We start from the raw sequence: 19,711 nt of genomic DNA, 5'->3' as shown, positions 1-19,711 counted from the left end.
TTATTACGGCTCACGTTGTGTATGTTTATTACGGCTCCCCCGTGTATGTTTATTACGGCTACCCAGTGTATGTTTATTACGGCTCCCCCGTGTATGTTTATTACGGCTCCCCCGTGTATGTTTATTACGGCTCCCCCGTGTATGTTTATTACGGCTCCCCCGTGTATGTTTATTACGGCTCCCCCGTGTATGTTTATTACGGCTCCCCCGTGTATGTTTATTACGGCTCCCCCGTGTATGTTTTTTACGGCTACCCAGTGTATGTTTATTACGGCTCCCCCGAGTATGTTTTTTACGGCTCCCCCGTGTATGTTTATTACGGCTCCCCCGTGTATGTTTATTACAGCTCCCCCGTGTGTGTTTATTACGGCTACCCAGTGTATGTTTATTACGGCTCCCCCGTGTAAGTTTATTACGGCTACCCCGTGTATGTTTATTACGGCTCCCCCGTGTATGTTTATTACGGCTCCCCCGTGTGTGTTTATTACGGCTCCCCCGTGTGTTTATTACGGCTACACCCTGTGTTTATTACGGCTACCCCGTGTATGTCTATTACGGCTCCCCCGTGTATGTTTATTACGGCTCCCCCGTGTGTGTTTATTACGGCTCCCCCGTGTATGTTTATTACGGCTCACGTTGTGTATGTTTATTATGGCTCCCCCATGTGTTTATTACGGTTCCCCCGTGTGTGTTTATTACGGCTCCCCCGTGTGTGTTTATTACGGCTTCCCCGTGTGTGTTTATTACGGCTTCCCCATGTGTGTTTATTACGGCTCCCCGTGTGTTTATTACGGCTCCCCCGTGTGTGTTTATTACGGCTCTCCGTGTGTGTTTATTACGGCTCCCCCGCGTGTGTTTATTACGGCTCCCCTGTGTGTGTTTATTGCGGCTCCCCCATGTGTGTTTATTACGGCTCCCCCGTGTGTGTTTATTACGGCTCCCCCGTGTATGTTTATTACGGCTCCCCCGTGTGTGTTTATTATGGCTCCCCCGTGTATGTTTATTACGGCTCACGTTGTGTATGTTTATTACGGCTCCCCCATGTGTTTATTACGGCTCCCCCGTGTGTGTTTATTACGGCTCCCCCGTGTGTGTTTATTACGGCTCCCCCGTGTGTGTTTATTACGGCTTCCCCATGTGTGTTTATTACGGCTCCCCGTGTGTTTATTACGGCTCCCCCATGTGTGTTTATTACGGCTCTCCGTGTGTGTTTATTACGGCTCCCCCGCGTGTGTTTATTACGGCTCCCCCGTGTGTGTTTATTACGGCTCCCCCATGTGTGTTTATTACGGCTCCCCCGTGTGTGTTTATTACGGCTCCCTTGTGTGAGTTTATTACGGCTCCCCTGTGTGTGTTTATTACGGCTCCCCTGTGTGTGTTTATTACGGCTCCCCCATGTGTGTTTATTACGGCTCCCCCGTGTGTGTTTATTACGGCTCCCCCGTGTGTGTTTATTACGGCTCCCCCGTGTGTGTTTATTACGGCTTCCCCGTGTGTGTTTATTACGGCTCCCCTGTGTGTTTATTACTGCTCCCCCATGTGTGTTTATTACGGCTCCCCCGTGTATGTTTATTACGGCTCCCCTGTGTGTTTATTACGGCTCCCCCATGTGTGTTTATTACGGCTCCCCTGTGTGTGTTTATTACGGCTCCCCCATGTGTGTTTATTACAACTCCCCCGTGTGTGTTGATTACGGCTTCCCCGTGTGTGTATTACGGCTCCCCCTTGTGTGTTTATTACGGCTCCCCTGTGTGTGTTTATTACGACTCCCCCGTGTGTGTTTATTACGGCTTTCCCGTGTGTGTATTACGGCTCCCCCTTGTGTGTTTATTACGGCTCCCCTGTGTATGTTTATTACGGCTCCCTCGTGTGTGTTTATTATGGCTCCCTCATCTATGTTTATTACGGCTCCCCCGTGTATGTTTATTACGGCTCCCCCGTGTATGTTTATTAAGGCTCCCCCGTGTGTGTTTATTAAGGCTCCCCCGTGTGTGTTTATTACGGCTCCTCCGTGTGTGTTTATTACGGCTCCCCCGTGTGTTTATTACTGCTCCCTCATGTATGTTTATTACGGCTCCTCCGTGTATGTTTATTAAGGCTCCCCCGTGTGTGTTTATTACGGCTCCCCCATGTATGTTTATTACGGCTCCCCCGTGTGTGTTTATTACGGCTCCCCCGTGTGTGTTTATTACGGCTCCCTCATATATGTTTATTACGGCTCCCCCGTGTGTGTTTATTACGGCTCCCCTGTATGTGTTTATTACGGCTCCCCCGTGTGTGTTTATTACGGCTCCCCCGTGTGTGTTTATTACGGCTCCCCGTGTGTGTTTATTACGGCTCCCCGTGTGTGTTTATTACGGCTCCCCGTGTGTGTTTATTACGGCTCCCTGATATGTGTTGTTGCCGTGCAAATAGCCCTGGGCATTATATGACTGAGGTGTTACACCACAGGTGGGTAATGCTGCTGAGGTGACACTATGCAGGTGACAACATATAGTTAACTTGACGCAACTAATAACATCAACAATGTACAACTGAGAGGCAATACCAGGCACAGAAGCGTCGCTACACACCCATACTTCACCACGGACAGTGGCGCCCTCTAGTACCATTACCCAAGAGTGAGTGTGTGTGTGTGTGTGTGTGTGTGTGTGTGTGTGTGTGTGTGTGTGTGTGTGTGTGTGTGTGTGTGTGTGTTTACCTAACTGTGCTTGCGGGGATTGAGCTCTGCTCTTTCGGCCCGCCTCTCAACTGTTATCCGTATTTTTTCCACACCACACTCACCCCCCCCCCCCCCAGGAAGCAGCCCGTGACAGCTGACTAACTCCCAGGTACCTATTTACTGCTAGGTAACAGGGGTATAGGGTGAAAGAAACTCTGCCCATCGTTTCTCGCCGGCGCCCGGGATCAAACCCGGGACCACAGGATCACGTGTCCAGCGTGCTGTTAACTCGGCCACCGGTTCCCTTATTAATGTGTGTGTGTGTGTGTGTGTGTGTGTGTGTGTGTGTGTGTGTGTGTGTGTGTGTGTGTGTGTGTGTGTGTGAATGTGCTGCATATATATGTGTGTGTGTGTGTGTGTGTGTGTATGTGCTGCATATGTGTGTGTGTGTGTGTGTGTGTGTGTGTGAGGGGGCAGCTGTGAGACAGAGCGTAGCGGGTGCCAGGCGTGACAGCGGAGGCAGGGTTGCCAGCACGTGACGCTACACACAGGTAGCTCATCACAGGCGCCGTTCAACTACTTCAACGTTTTCTAATTTAACCTTAATTTCACTCTGGAGTGTTAATTACGTCAAGACGGGTGCCTTCGCTAATCTGTATATGTGGTGTTAGTGAAATGACTTTGAGGTCTGAATATGAGTGTGGGCCTCTCTAGAGTTATTAAAACGTTCTGACACGTTTGACACCCAAGCATTTTTTTCCATTTTTTGGAGCTAAACATTTATGTCAACTCTGCTGCTGATTTACCATGTGTGCAGACACTAGCGTGCGTATTTCACAAGTGAAGGGGAAAGAACTGACACCCAGGAAGTGGTCAGTGTTTCATGGGGGTTTTCTCAGTGAAGCGTCAATAGAATAAGTGGGAATGAAAGCTAGACTACATGTAAACAATATTACCGCAGTATTATACTCAGTGCAAATGTAAACCCGGGTATATTACCCTCACCGATGAGCAGTCTTAAGGGTGTCACACGCACGTCTGGACACCCGTAATAGGAAATTCAGCTGTGATTACCGTTTTCCTTTGGTGACCTTCACATTCACTCACACAAGTTTCCTCGATCCCCAGAAAGCGTTTGAAACATTCCGTCTTGAAAACTTACTCCAGCACAACAAATTAGCCGGTGTAGGTATACAGCTGCTGCTCGACTGGGCAAGTGAGCACCTCTCGTAAAGGAGGCAGAGGTCAAAAGCGGGTTCTACAAAGATCATTCTGTTCTTAATGCACATCACCAACGTGACACAGAAAATGGGCTCATTTATGTTAGTGTGAATGATGCGAAACTAATGATAGCAAATAAGAACAGGACAGCTGTTATAATTCAACAGCGTACGCAAAACTGGCTAAAGTCTGGGTAGCCTACAGGAGTAATGTCAAGGTAGCCATCGGTACGTTATTTTCAACCTACACGAGACCTACCCACGAGTATGCAGTCCGGGGTTGAACTCGAATATAAAGATCCACAATATGAAACTTCACAAAGCACATGTGCAGTAAGACATACATGGCGGCCAAGGTCTCAGATTAACCACAATGAACAAGAAAGAACCTTTGATAGTGATGGTAGGAAAAGGAGGAATGACTTAGAAGAGAAAGTAGTTTAAACATAGCTATCAAAGCAGGTATAATAAAAACCAAGAGGGTTGAGAGCCATGTATCATGATTCTTGTCCCGACAAAGCATTACAGCCAAGTGATTACACCCCTATAACCCGCCCCTCCCCACCAGCAACCCCACACACACACACCACACACACACACACACACACACACACACACACACACACACACACACACACACACACACACACACACACACACACACACACACACACACCATCATCATCATCATCCATCAGATCAACCGCTTCACTGGGACTATTTGAACTGGCTGAGAGTGTTGAGGCCAAACTGAAGCAGTATTTGGGTAGTGTGCAGCAGACATGTTGAACACAAGAGGCTAACAGAGTTGACATAACTTTTCTGAGCATAGTAAGCTGATTAACGAAGGCATTTCTCCTATACACGCTCTCTACAGTAACACGATCACATAGGCCATTAGGAAGCAGGCGTTACTTAGTGTCACATGTTTATAAATTGTACCAAATATAAATACATTTCTATATCTATATAACAACTTAAATATTCAGATGAACCTTCTTTACTTAGACGAAGACTGATGTGCACATATTCTGAGACGTTGATTTGTGTTTTCTTTACTATTTCACAGCTCTTGAAGACAGTGTGTGTGTGTGTGTGTGTGTGTGTGTGTGTGTGTGTGTGTGTGTGTGTGTGTGTGTGTGTGTGTGTGTGTGTGTGTGTGAGTGTAAGTGTGTATTCAACGCCTTAAACGCACACGCACACATCACACATCATCACCACTTACACACACACACACACACACGCACACACGCGCACACACACACACACACACACACACACACACACACACACACACACACACACACACACACACACACACACACACACACACACACACACACACACGCACACACACACCTGACCATATATGGAGCACGAGCCCTTTGACTCGTCTTATACAAGCGTAACTTCCTCTTTCTCACACACGTGCTACTCGCCACGCATCCACATACCTTTTTAAACGCACACATACAGCACACACACCTGTCAAACTTACACATATATTACACGCAATGCATTCACACACTTTGCACATTCACAAACACGCCACACTCCTACCTGGACCGCAAGTAGGTGTGTGCCAGGTATTATACACCTGTCACTCGCGCTAATAAACGTGTCACTCAAGCCCCACACCTGCATCACTCTCACACCCCCTCTCAACTTTAGATCTCTCAAAGGTCAGTCACACACATGGAACTTGCTCACAAACCCTACAACTCACACATGTGTCATGCACTCAAACACTATATTTTAAACAGTAACACTCAGATATCATCCTCCCCCCCCTATAGTCTGCACCATGAGGACCACAGGTGTGTAGTGGGACACATACACCTGACGTGGCTAAGTCTAATAATACACTTGCATATATACAACACATATTGCTCCACACTCACTAATTGCCATATACTGAATGTACATTCATATATATATATATATATATATATATATATATATATATATATATATATATATATATATATATATATATATATAAATAAAGTATCCAATTAGGAAAATGAAACGAAAATTCCGAACGTTTCGTGTTTTAAAACATTATCAAGGAAATTCAGTCTTTCCCTGTATGGTTCACGGATTCCAAGGAAAAGCTGTATTTTCTTGATAATGTGATGAAACATGTAAATGTTCGGAATTTTTGGTTTCATTTTCGTACTGGATACTTAAGCATAACCGAATCACGTGTTTTTTGTGATTATTCTTGCATATATTTTTATATTATATATATATATATATATATATATATATATATATATATATATATATATATATATATATATATATATATATATATATATGTGTGTGTGTGTGTGTATATGTATGTGTACATATATATATGTGTGTGTGTGTATATGTATGTGTACATATATATATGTATATGTGTATATGTTGTACCTAGTAGCTAGAATGCACGATTTGACCTACTGTGCAAGGCTCGATTTGCCTAATAAGTCAAATTTTCCTGAAGTTATATATTTTCCGATTTCTTTTCTTATGAACGTTATAAATGATTTAATTTGTTTTATTTTGAGTTAAAACTAACGTAGAAATATGACCAAACCTAACCTAACCTATTTAACCTAATCCAAACTAAAGTAACTAAGTCAATAATTCATGTTCGTAATATAATATAATAAAATTAATTCAAAGAAACCAATTTGAAACAATTTGTTGAAATAACCAAATATCACTTGGCCTATTATGCAAATAGAGCCTTGCATAGTAGGCCGAGTAGTGCGTTCTGGCTATTAGGAACGATATATATATATATATATAATATATATATATATATATATATATATATATATATATATATATATATATATATATATATATATATATATATATATATAATGTGTGTTTGTGTGTGTGTACATGCATATATGCAATGCCTATATACATTATTTACACCAATTTATCTAGTATCTACATAAATCCTTAAGGTTAAATTGTGTAATAATTGTCATTGGGTATTTCTTGTTTGATTTGAGTAGTTTGGAAGCCCGGGAAGCCTTCCTGCTTTATTGGCTGCGGTGGCGGGCTGGCGGCCTGTCCGCTGCTGTCAGGTTGAGGCGGGGCGGGGCGATGGGCTGGGTTAGGGGGCGGAGCTTGGGGATAAGACGAGGATTGTCCAAAGTGAGGTAGATGGGCATGACCATTCAGGGACGCGGTGACAAATTCGGATGATTGGCCGGGATTTGGGAAACTGCTGGAGCCTGAAGTTTGGGGTAAGGATGGGTTGATGGATGAATGGTTTTGGAATGAGCGGTGGGCGGGGCTGAAAGGTGGTGTTTGGGCTGAGCTGGACGGTGACTCGTGGGGCAGCATCGGGTGGGCGGGGTCAGTGAGGGGTTGTGGGCAGGGCAGGAGTGGGGTGGGGCGCTGCCGGATGCCGTGCTGCTGCAGGAGGTGGGACTGCAGGTACTGGCGGGTCTTGAAGGTCTTCCCGCACACCCCGCACACCACCCACTCCCCGCGCCCGTGTACGTTAGCCACGTGCTGCTTCAGGTTGCCCACTGTGCTGTAGCTGCGCCCACACGCCTCGCACCACGGCCGCGGCTGCTGGTGCTGCTGCTGTTGCTGCTGCTGCTGCTGCTCTTGCTGCTGCTGCTGCTGCTGGGTCTGCTGAGAGTGTTGCCACAGTTGTACAGTGCTGGGCCCCGCTGAGGAGGACGAGGCGCTCCCTGGGGATACTTGGCTGCCCTGCTGGGTCGGGGCAGAGTGGTCCACGCCCCCCAGCTGGGACATCAGCACAGACAGATCGAGGTCACGTGACCCCGTGCACCCTGCAAGTGACGTCAGCACTGTGGTCAGCTGATCTCTTATGGATTTTGCTGTCAAATTTAGTGTGAAGCACAAAGCCATTTAGCTTTTATTGACAGACTGAATCAATTTAACTTTTAGATTTTCAAATTAAGTTGAGAATTTCAAAACTTGAGAATTTAACAAGTGGTAGGAAAAAAAAAAGGAATGAGAACCATGCAGTGATGAATGTGACACTTAGAAGAAAGAAACGTGAAGCGACTCAACAGTGATAAAACTCACACCAATGTAGCAGTAATATCAAGAATAAAAAACAAAATGACTAAGGGGGTAAAATTCAAAAAAGAGCTGCCAACCACAGTATCTGACACCCTTGGCAGGCCTGCGCCCTCTGCCCCAGCCTCGCTACACTTACACTACTCTCAACTTATCTACACTTATTATCACTACCAAAACGAAACGCTAACTACAATTTCTGTAGCTGTACTGCCACTCTTCACAATTTTTTAAAATTGTTGTATTTTATATCATCCTTTTATATTATAAATGAGTAAATCATTTCGAAGCTTTAGTTCCATAGGATCTACACGGATTTATTTGCCTTAACATACTCGTACAAAACTCCCAAGTTTTACTAACATTTTACTAAATAACAAAATTTAAAAACTAAATTTAGTTTTTATTAAATTAACTTCATTATTCTCGTATTTGCTGTCCAAGTTTGCCCAGAGAAAACGTACGGGAATTACTCTTGTAAAAACGCAATATTTTAAAACGTTAACATGTACCAAATGTATGTAACTTGGGACAACATATTATTTAGTGTGAACGAAGTAAGGCCCAGTATACAAGGTGAACTGGTGTATCAAGCGTACACGTCCTCAGTTGGTCCACTCTTAGTTATCTTTTTTATCTCAAAAACTAACTTACCAGATAAAGCTAAATTTTCTGTACAAAACTTAATTAACATTGTTTGCAAAACTTGTGCTATAATACTCAGGTTTTTTAAAAATCTGCTGTACTAGATAAAGCTTAACTTGTTTTTCTTAACTTGTTTTTCTTAACTTGTTTTTCAGTTGAATTGACTTTATTATACATTACTTATCAGACAAATTTTAAATTCCTTAAACCATATGACAATTTACTCTATAAAACCTAACTTAGCAAATTCCAGCTTCACAAAGAACTGGGCATTAAGAACATTCCCTTACTAAACTTACCTTATTCAGCTCTAAAAGCTTAAGTTTACCCTGCGAAGATAGGTTTCCCGTACCCCTTAAACCATACTACATTTGACTTAACTAACCTAGCACCATCGGAGTCTGTTCCAGCTAAGTCAACTCTTGTATAGCAAAACCTACACAACAAATTTTTAATTTGTAAGCACGGAGAGTATGCCGCCCGAACGAATGCTAATTTTATCTGCTGTGCAATTTAAGCCAGCTTCCACTAAAGGTAATATATTCAGCTGTGTGCATTGTAATACCTTATCTTTGTTTCCGCTAAAAAGATTGACCCTCTCTCTCTTCCACCAAATCTATTCCAAATTACTTTCCCGAATTGCGCATTATTTAAGTATCAATCCGCCATCCATTTAGTCCGAATGGCTTCGACCAGTTGACTATTTTTCTTAAGTCTCATAAAAATACAATCGAACCTTGTCAGAAACAAAAAAATCGAATCGCTTAAAATCTGCATGTATGACCTACGCCCGACCACTCTTGTCAATTTACATTTTAAATGTTGTTATCTTTCGCGAGTAACTCGCACCTAACTGAATGATTGCTGTAATGGCTTGCCGCTTTCCCTTCCCTTCCAACCTGCTCCTTGGCTGTACCGGTGAGCAGCCCAGAGAGACAGAGGAGGAACCGCGACATGTTGACCAGGCCACACACTAGAAGGTGAAGGGACGACGACGTTTCGGTCTGTCCTGGACAATTCTCAAGTCGATTGTGATGACTCTCAATCCGATCATAGATTGTGAGAATGGTGACCATTCTCACAATCGACTTAGGAATGGTCCAGGACGGACCGAAATGTCGTCGTCCCTTCACCTTCTAGTGTGTGGTCTGGTCAACATTCTTCAGCCACATTATTGTGACTCCTCGCCTACAACCGTGACATACTATACATGTCTGTGAGAAGCACCAAAGTGAGGCATAACGCCGGGAAAGTAAAGATAGGTTATCTTGAGATGATTTCGGGGCTTTTTAGTGTCCCCGCGGCCCGGTCCTCGACCAGGCCTCCACCCCCAGGAAGCAGCCCGTGACAGCTGACTAACACCCAGGTACCTATTTTACTGCTAGGTAACAGGGGCATAGGGGGAAAGAAACTCTGCCCATTGTTTCTCGCCGGCGCCTGGGATCGAACCCAGGACCACAGGATCACAAGTCAAGAGTGCTGTCCGCTCGGCCGACCGGCTCCCAGTAGTTTTAAACTACTGTAAAAACTACTGTACCCAGTAGGTACAGCAGTTTTCCCGGCAGCCCTTTCGTCCACCATGCAGTGTACATGACCTTCTTTCCATTACTTGTCCTGTTTAAAGGGTATATTACGAGCCTCACAGCTTGGGTCAAGAGAGTCATGTAAACATATCTACAGGATCACACTAACGTGATGCATCAAATGAACAAATGTGTCTGGGATGCTCCTGGACGCAGGTTCGAATCCTCGTCACGGCCCTTGTGGATTTGTTCATGTCTACAGGTTTTCGTAAGCTAGACTTCCTCGTGTATAAAAGTTATGGCGTTTAACATGGTTTGCTTCATTCAATAATTTTGTTCTATAACTCAGGATTTTTTCTTATAAAAGAAAATATTTGTTGCTTTGGCTCCGTTGTTTAGTACAGCTTCAAAAAGTTTCCTCGTTCAAATGTCTTGTGTGAATCTGTTTTTTTTTTTTTTTTTTTGCAGGTGGAGGGTCCAAGTGTTTTCTCTTTTACACCAATTCTCAATACACCAGTTTTTACCAATTCGAATGAATTGGTGTTCGTTGTTTTCGAATTAATGGTGGGAACAAACAAGTAATCCACAAAAATACATGGGTAAACAGCGGGGGTTAAGATTTACTCTACGGAAAACAAATACCTGATTTCGGAATTCATGAAAATCACAGGGATCGCTATAGATGCAGATCTTTCTTAAAAGGTGGTCCTAGGGCCGACCCCTGACTATCCTGTGACACTCACATACTCCTTATATGTCACCTTGGAAAGTAGGGTGAGGATAGGCCCTATCGTTTGGCCTCTTCGGACAGATTTTTTTTTGTTATATAGATTATCTAGGTCAGCTCACATCTTCACATACTTGCAGTAGCTTAAACTATAGCAGTCAAGGTTATGTGTTAATTCCCATATGTGATTAACGGGAATGTGCTTTTCTCATATTTCTCAAGGTGTTAACTAGGCTCCTGTGATTCATGGGACCTTCATTAACTTCTTTTGGACGAGCACTAAGAAATACTGAAAACTAGTCCCAGAATAACCACGTAATTCTTCTACGGTTAGAAGATATAGATAAATATAATTATTTACCAGTATTCACTTGTGATATAATGCCATTACATTCGCTGGCTGAATTGCTGCCAAACCTAACTATAAAACAGTTAACCCAATGTCCTTATCTAATTATCAGCGTCAATGATATTTTATTCGGGTTTCTGGCTCGTTTATTATTCTTAAAGCACGGTTATCGACCCTTTGAAAATCGTAAACACCGCTCTGGGCAATAACTGGGTGGGAGGTGGCGTGGAGTTACCGACGCTGGGTGGGGAAATGCGTGTAGGGTGGGGGTGAAAAATTGCCCTTGCTTGGGGGCCAAAATCACGATAAGGTTGGTGTATAAAAATGAATGCATCATCCAGACAAGTGTCATAGCAGAGCTCAAGGCTGTGAACATGAGCAAGACAGCATGCAGTAAAAGTGAGCATACCCATGCTTTCTTGTTCAAAAAATCAGTCCAAAGATGATTGCGGATAAATTGTTTTCAGTCCACACTAATAGATAAAAAAAATGATTAAACAACAAGACAAGAGCTGATATGGAAAACTGATAAACATTCAATAAGAAAATATGGAAAATAAAACAAAGTGTGAAAGTTGTACTTACCGGGGTTGCTGTCGGAGTTGGAGCCGAGGGCAGCCGAGGTCAGGCTGGCCAGCCCCGAGGGCCCGGGGAAACCCCCAAAACCTGTCGGTTGGTGTTAAGAATATTATCAATATATATATATATATATATATATATATATATATATATATATATATATATATATATATATATATATATATATATGAAGGGTATTGATTTGCACGTATCAAGAAAGTATGTAATCCTAGGACTTATAGCAGGAACTATTTTATTATTTAAATCATTATGTTGTATATTAATATCATAAACTGAAGCCATATTGGAAAACATATAATGTTAAACTGTTGTGTAAATGTGTTAGATGTTGCAAGAACGGCGGGAAGTTAACCTTTGAGTGCAGCCATGTTGGCCAGGCCAGACATCTTGTCGAGTGTACTCTCGTGGTCGTAGTCGTCGTCGTCGTGGCGGGACTTGTCGCGGTCCTCAGAGCGGTCACTGCCCATGGTGTCCTGGGTGTCCTCTGACGCCATGCTGGGGTACAGCCCGTGGTAGGAAGGTTGGTGGTTGGTGGGCGTGGGGGTGTGGAGGGCAGAGCGGCCGTGGTGGATGGAGGAAGGGTGGGCGGTCGTCACGGGCGGGAGGGCGGTGATGGAGGAGGGCAGGGAGAGTGGCAGCGACGCGCCAGATAAACCCATGGGCGGCAAGTTGGGCAGACCTGCCATGGTAGCCATATTGGCCATGCTTAGGGGCAGGCTGGGGATAGGCGGCGTGGGAGCTGGGGGGCTCGGATCCCCTGACAGGTGGGGTGAAGGCGAGGAAGGAGGCACTGGACCAACACTGCTACTTAGCTTGATCCGTTTGACTTGTGGACTATCTGGGGGCCGACTCTCCTCTTCAGGCTCCACTGGCTCTCTCTTGGGCGTGGGAGTGGCCGCCTCGCGGGCCGGGCCGTTCTCGCGTCTGCACTCGGGTGAAGACCGCGAGCGGGACTCTGCTGCCGCAGCCTCGGCCAGTCCGCGGATCTGTAGCAGTTTGGCTGTCCGAAGGAACTCGGTGATTTGGTCATGAACAATCTGCACCTCCCCATGATACATGTACTGCAGCAGGGTTATCAACTCACTGTAACCAACCTCGTTCAGAATGATTATAGGATGATCGCATGGATTATTCTGAAACATAAAAAGATAAACGTTTACACACTTTAATACCGAAAATTATGGTTTAAAGTAAACTTGTAAATGAAGAGACTCTTGCACATGCATTGTCTTTATAACCCGAGGACACTGAATAATGACTGACCTTGAGCAGTGACCTGAAGTAAGGGCTGCAGGCAGAGAGCACAACCTTGTGAGCAGACACCTGTTGACCCTCACAAGCTAAGGTCACGTCCACAAACTCCTCCTGTTCCCGGAGCTCCCTAAAAAAAATATAACGTTATTGGTAAGTTTTCCTGGCCAAGAAGTGTTTTGTTGTTGATTTAGATTTAGCTACTCGGAACAATAAGTTCCTAGTAGCACGGGCTATGGTGAGCCCGTAGTGGACCTACCTGGCACAGGAACGGGGCTGTAACTGGGAAGTGTTTTAGCTAGTGCAAGCACCACCCTCATCAGTGGGGTGGTACAGCAGTGATGACCAACGCCTGACCACACTGGATAACGATTACTAGTACATTATGTACTTAACACTGAGTGGTATAGTGACCTATACCATTTTTTTAAGTTGACGGCTGTTTGTAAGTTTAGTGAATATGCAGGACTTTAGTATTGTTAAAATGTTGGTTTTTAGTAATCGGGGACAGGAAGATTGTTAGGCTTATTGAGGTCCTTCTAGGCCTACTACTGTTGAACAAATCCACAAGGGCCGTGACGAGGATTCGAACCTGCGTCCGAGAGCATCCCAGATGTTCATCCCATTTTGTTCATTTGATACATCAGGCAATTGTGATTTCTGTGTCTACTACTGTTGAACCCCTCCGAGGAGGCAGCCCACAACAGTTGTCTAACTCCCGGGTACGTATTTACTGCAGGGTGAGCAGAGGCATCAGGTGATTTGCACCTTTGGTTAAACGCTTTTATCTTGCCGCGGGATTTGAACCCGGGACCTTTCGGGCGTGACCCGGCTGCGCCGACATTAATGATGAAGTAGCACTATAAGGTTACAGAACTCTCAGGGGGAAAGCGCCAAGCCATTACGACTATATAGCACTTGGAAGGAATCAGAACAAAGATATGGGATAAGACGGGGGAGGAATGGTGCCCAACCACTTGGACGGTCGGGGTTGAAGGTCGACGATTGATTAATTGATGAAGATTAAGCCACCCAAAAGGTGGCACGGGTATGAATAGCCCGTAAGTGGTGGCCCTTTTGAGCCATTACCACTATCAAGAGCTGATACTGGAGATCTGTGGAGGTGCGACTGCACTCTGCGTGACGGGAGATGTCTCCCGGGGACCAAATGGATGAAGGTCGACGTGCATGAAGCGAGACCGTCGCTCTATCGTCCAACTCAAGTGCTTGAGCCACTACACGGTAAAAGTCAAAACTTAACTTGTCTTACAACTGTAAGTGTTTATGGTAATAGTATTAATCTTTCTTAGTGACACGGCCAGTTGTTTCCTGCACGCTTAACATTTACACCACAAGTCTAATCACAATAACGTATTGCAACAACATCAGGAAATTTCTGTACTATGACGAAAATGTCGTCCTTTAAACTAAGGATTAAGCTTTAAATTTATATAATATATTTCCAGCAATATAATCTGCCTGAAGAATGGTTTCGTGGATTAATTTTATTACTGAAGAAATGTTGCAAGGTTACCTTGCCTTACCTTGAGGTTACCTTGAGGTGCTTCCGGGGCTTAGCGTCCCCGCTAGGTAGGTATAAAATTTCGAGGCACATATTAGTGTGCTCCAGAAATTTGTTGATTTAATAAAGCTGCTTTACATATTAATGGATCAATCATATGGATGTGCATGAGGTCGGGTCTACTAACCTCGTATTGATTATAATATATTTGTCAACTACCGGCAGAGATGGGCCAGTGTATTGGAGCTCCTCTCATATATATGAAGAAAATATTAAGGTGTTGAGTGAGAATCCACAAGGTCTTCTCTGAATACTCTTTATTTTCTTCTTCGAGGCTATGGGTCATTGGCCCTACCATTGCACCAGAGGTGGTACCCCTATATATATATATATATATGTCGTACCTAGTAGCCAGAACGCACTTCTCAGCCTACTATGCAAGGCCCGATTTGCCTAATAAGCTAAGTTTTCATGAATTAATTGTTTTTCGACTATCTAACCTACCTAACCTAACCTAACCTAACTTTTTCGGCTACCTAACCCAACCTAACCTATAAAGATAGGTAAGGTTAGGTTAGGTAGGGTTGGTTAGGTTCGGTCATATATCTACGTTAATTTTAACTCCAATAAAAAAAAATTTACCTCATACATAATGAAATGGGTAGCTTTATCATTTCATAAGAAAAAAATTAGAGAAAATATATTAATTCAGGAAAACTTGGCTTATTAAGCAAATCGGGCCTTGAATAGTAGGCCGAGAAGTGCGTTCTGGCTACTAGGTACGACATATATATATATATATATATATATATATATATATATATATATATATATATATATATATATATATATATATATATATATATATATATATATATATGTCGTACCTAGTAGCCAGAACTCACTTCTCAGCCTACTATGCAAGGCCCGATTTGCCTAACAAGCCAAGTTTTCATGAATTAATATATTGTCTCTATTTTTTTTCTTATGAAATGATAAAGCTACCCATTTCATTATGTATGAGGTCAATTTTTTGCTATTGGAGTTAAAATTAACGTAGATATATGACCGAACCTAACCAACCCTACCTAACCTAACCTATCCTAAAATGTTAGATTAGGTTAGGTGGCCGAAAAAGTTAGGTTAGGTTAGGTTAGGTAGTCGAAAAACAATTAATTCATGAAAACTTGGCTTATTAGGCAAATCGGGCCTTGCATAGTAGGCTGAGAAGTGCGTTCTGGCTACTAGGTACGACATATATATATATATATATATATATATATATATATATATATATATATATATATATATATATATATATATATATATATAGTTTTATGTGCAATAACACAATTGTTGACCAACACGCTTGACTTTTGCATTACCAGCATTAAAAAGTGTGATTTCTTCACATTCGATTTAGATTATTAACGTAAACAAAATATAGATCAGTAACCCCTCTTAAGTCACTAATACCCAACTTCTACAGCTAGGGGGCCACGCAACGTGAAATTGGTTAATTGCCTGGTGCTTGCTGGTAAATTACAGTTGATTTCTGTGCAGCTTAATTTGTTGTTTGAGCGACGTTTCCAAACGTGTGTTATTCTCGCTGATACGTCAAGTACAGGATTTGTGGTGGATATATACAATACACTCGTGGCCTTTGTGTACATGTGATGAGAGATCTCGCAGGCGAAGAGTCACAATAACGTGGCTGAAGTATGTTGACCAATCCACACACTAGAAAGTGAACAATCACACACTAGACAATCGACTTGAGAATGGTCCAGGACGGACCGAAACGTCGTCGTCCCTTCACCTTCTAATGTGTGGATTGGTTAACAGAGATTTCTTACATTTTAGACAATATTTCATAACTAGGTTTAGTTACCACACAGCCATGGTACCTAATGTTGTACGTAATGGGCCAAATTGCCTAACAAGCAGGGGGAAGGTAGGGAACTATCAGGGGAATGTAACAAGCCATTACGACCATATAGCATTTGGAAAGGATCAGGTTAAGGATTTGGGATGGGACGGGCTGGGAAGGAATGGTGGCTAACCACTTGGATGGTCGGGGATTGAACGCCGACCTGCATGGCCTAACAAGCAAGAGTTTTCCTGAAATTATATGGTTTTTCTAATTTGTTTCTTATGGAATGATCAAGATTTCCATTATAAAAAATACATTACGTATAAAATATGTCTCCGAGAGAACGATAAGAAAAAGGTTCAACAAAGGAAGAGAGTCATTATACAGAAGAAAGACGACAAGCCGCCATACCTTGAGGTTACCTTGAGGTGCTTCCGGGGCTTAGTATCCCCGCGGCCCGGTCGTCGACCAGGCCTCCTGGTTGCCATAGTGTATCATAAAGCCCAGCAACCTCGCTTAAGGGGCCTGACAGCTGAGTGGACAGCGTTTCGGATTCGTAGTCCCTGAGATTCTGGATTCGATCCCCGGTGGAGGCGAAAACAAGTGGACAGAGTTTCTTTCACCCTGATGCGTCTGTCCACCTAGCAGTAAATAGGTACCTGGGAGTTAAGACAGCTCCTACGGGCTGCTTCCTGGGAGTGTGTAACAAAAAGGAGGCCTGGTCGAGGACCGGGCCGCGGGGACGCTTAACCCCGAAATCAACTCAAGATAACCTCAAGATAACCAAGAAAATAGGTTTTATCGAAATAGTCTAATATAAAATCCACGGAATAAAAACGCCTGGTCTAATCCAGTTACTTTCTTTACCTGCAATTTTCCAAGTGCTTCTTTGCACTCTCCTTAGCTTATACCTTTCATAATAGTTTCCTGCCCCTCTGTAATCTGTTGTACCGACCTGGAGCCAGATTCACGAAGCAGTTACGCAAGCACTTACGAACCTGTACATCTTTTCTCAATCTTTGGCGGCTTTGTTTACAATTATTAAACAGTTAATGAGTTCCGAAGCCCCAGGAGGCTGTTTATAACACTAATAACAGTTGATTGGGCAGTTTTCACGTTTGTAAGCTGTTTAATAAATGTAACCAAAGCCGTCAAAGATTGAGGAAAGATGTACACGTTCGTAAGTAATCGCGTAACTGCTTCGTGAATCTGGCCCCTGGCTCTCTGGCTCGACACTTAAGACCTCCCGGACACTTGTTACGTTCTACATAGACCTCTTTTGTTTTTATAATAACTTTGATGGTTTTAGATCCTAACAAAATAGAAGTAGGATCCTTTGATTGTTTCAAGCGTAGGTTAGACATATACATATGGATGAGGAAATTTAGAATTAAGGAAATTCCTACTTAAGGAAAATTCCTGTTTCAGTTCTTCCTTCGTGGTCTGACACTGTCACAAATGAATGAGTTTGTGTGTGGATATAAATAGGAGCTGCCTCGTATGGGGCAATAGGCCTTCTGCAGTTACTTTCATTCTTATGTTCTTTTAATTTCCATCTTGAATGACCGTGTAGTAACCTTGGCAGCAGTTTGGCCTCTGCCGCAGTGTCATATTTAAATTGCTTGTCTGCCCCTTCCCTGAACCTTGTGCACTTATTTCTCGCCCTTTCTAGTGTCTGCTTGTTCACCTCGGTACTCTGTTAACGTTATTTTGTCACTCCCGTTTCTGCCTTTGACCTCATACTATTGTCTGCTGAATCATAGGTTAATCTTGCTCTGCTTCAGTTTACATTCGTGTGTGATTTCATGTAACATGCGCTCGGCGTCGAATTCCCACATGCTTGTTTAAGGTCGTTACGTCGTTACGTTCGTCATTGTTTAGAATTGAAATTGAAATCAGTTTATTGAGGTATAAATACACACAAATGGATGAGGTAGCTCAAGCTATTCTCACCCAGTTATCCATTGTTTAGAGTTTTACATAAATGTCTCTAATCTAAAATGGAGCGATCTAAGATCCAATTCAAACTCTAACGCTGCATGCAAACTGCTCATCACATTCTCATGAACCAATAACAGTATATTTATCCATTATCAACTTTCCTATATATGAATTATCTATTCCCGAGCTCCGCATGTTTGAGGGGCGACCAGTGGCATTTATCTCGGAGCAATATAAATCGACGGCAATGTTAAACTATTCACGAGATCCAATAAGAACGAGTTTGAATAATGTAAGTTGTGATAAACTCTAGTTGTTACTTACTTGAAAAAGGAGAGCAGATTGGTGGGGAACTCGTTCCAGCAGAGGTTGTATGTCTGTTTCTTGTCATCTTGTTGTTGTTGGTGGTGGTGATGGTGCTGCTGCTGCTGCTGCTGCTGGTAGTGGTGCTGCTGTTGGTGGTGGTGGTGGTGGTGCTCGCTGCTGCTGCCCATGGTGTTGCGCCTGGCCTGCTGGTGCAAGGCCTTCCCGCTGCGCAGCCTGCTGCCTCCTCGCTGTCCTTACGACCCCGCCCGCCCGTCACCCACCATGCTGTAACACAAACACTCTCTCTTAGCTTACTTTAGTTCATTTATTATGAAATACCCTTTACCCTATACCCTTCTTGTGGGCGGTAGTGGAAAGGGTTACAGAGGCACATAATGGGCTCAGGGACTGAACCCCACAATTCATTTAGGTAAGCAAGTTACAATCTTGATGAGCTAGTTACAAAATTCACTATATGTCGTCACATCAACAATGGGTTCGAGTTCGACCACAAGTACAGTTTCTAAATTAAGCAACTGACATATGTGGAGAGCTAGTGTCACAATTGATATGGGAACACGCCTTTCACATCTTTATAACACCCAACACACATTGTGTAATTATGTCCACATTTTCAAATTATTTCTTTATTGTTCACCCCATACCCATCCCGTGGGCGGTAGTGGAAAGGGTTACAGAGGCACATAATAGGCTCAGGAATTGAACCCCATATGCAGGCGATGAGTCACAATAACGTGGCTGAAGTATGTTGACCAGACCACACACTAGAAGTTGAAGGGACGACGACGTTTCCCATAACCCCATAGTTCGTTTTGTTAAACAAGTGACAATCTTATGAAGTTAGTAACACATTTGTTAATATTACATACACATGTACATATAGTGACACTTTACTCAACTCAACGACGTTTTTCATGCATAGGGATCAAGGATGAGATTCACAGAAGTGGTTTGCCACCACAACTAAAGATTTCATGGTTATCAGGTATAGGGATGAACTGTATCACAT

At 43.3% G+C, this 19,711-nt stretch overlaps 1 protein-coding gene across 2 annotated transcripts in view; it reads right to left on the bottom strand.

The window, feature by feature from the left end:
* The window catches only part of LOC123765296 (protein abrupt), a 31,752-nt gene extending 12,785 nt beyond the window's left edge, over positions 1–18,967 (bottom strand). The window contains exons 1-5 of one of the 2 annotated variants that reach the window (XM_045753847.2): positions 18,700–18,967; positions 13,052–13,169; positions 12,141–12,921; positions 11,774–11,854; positions 6,765–7,691 (exon numbers count right to left, since the gene is read on the bottom strand). In XM_045753847.2, coding sequence (XP_045609803.2) covers positions 6,850–7,691; positions 11,774–11,854; positions 12,141–12,921; positions 13,052–13,169; positions 18,700–18,869 — 1,992 coding nt within the window. In that variant the 5' untranslated portion in view covers positions 18,870–18,967 and the 3' untranslated portion in view covers positions 6,765–6,849. Of the gene's footprint in view, positions 1–6,764; positions 7,692–11,773; positions 11,855–12,140; positions 12,922–13,051; positions 13,170–18,699 lie in introns of those variants that run through there. The other variant, XM_045753846.2, reaches the window with a different exon arrangement.
* Between the last annotated feature and the right edge of the window lie 744 nt (positions 18,968–19,711).

Source organism: Procambarus clarkii, chromosome 33, assembly GCF_040958095.1.
Source record: "Procambarus clarkii isolate CNS0578487 chromosome 33, FALCON_Pclarkii_2.0, whole genome shotgun sequence".
NCBI classification, from domain to species: domain Eukaryota; kingdom Metazoa; phylum Arthropoda; class Malacostraca; order Decapoda; family Cambaridae; genus Procambarus; species Procambarus clarkii.
This window is presented reverse-complemented; position numbering and strand designations above follow the sequence as displayed.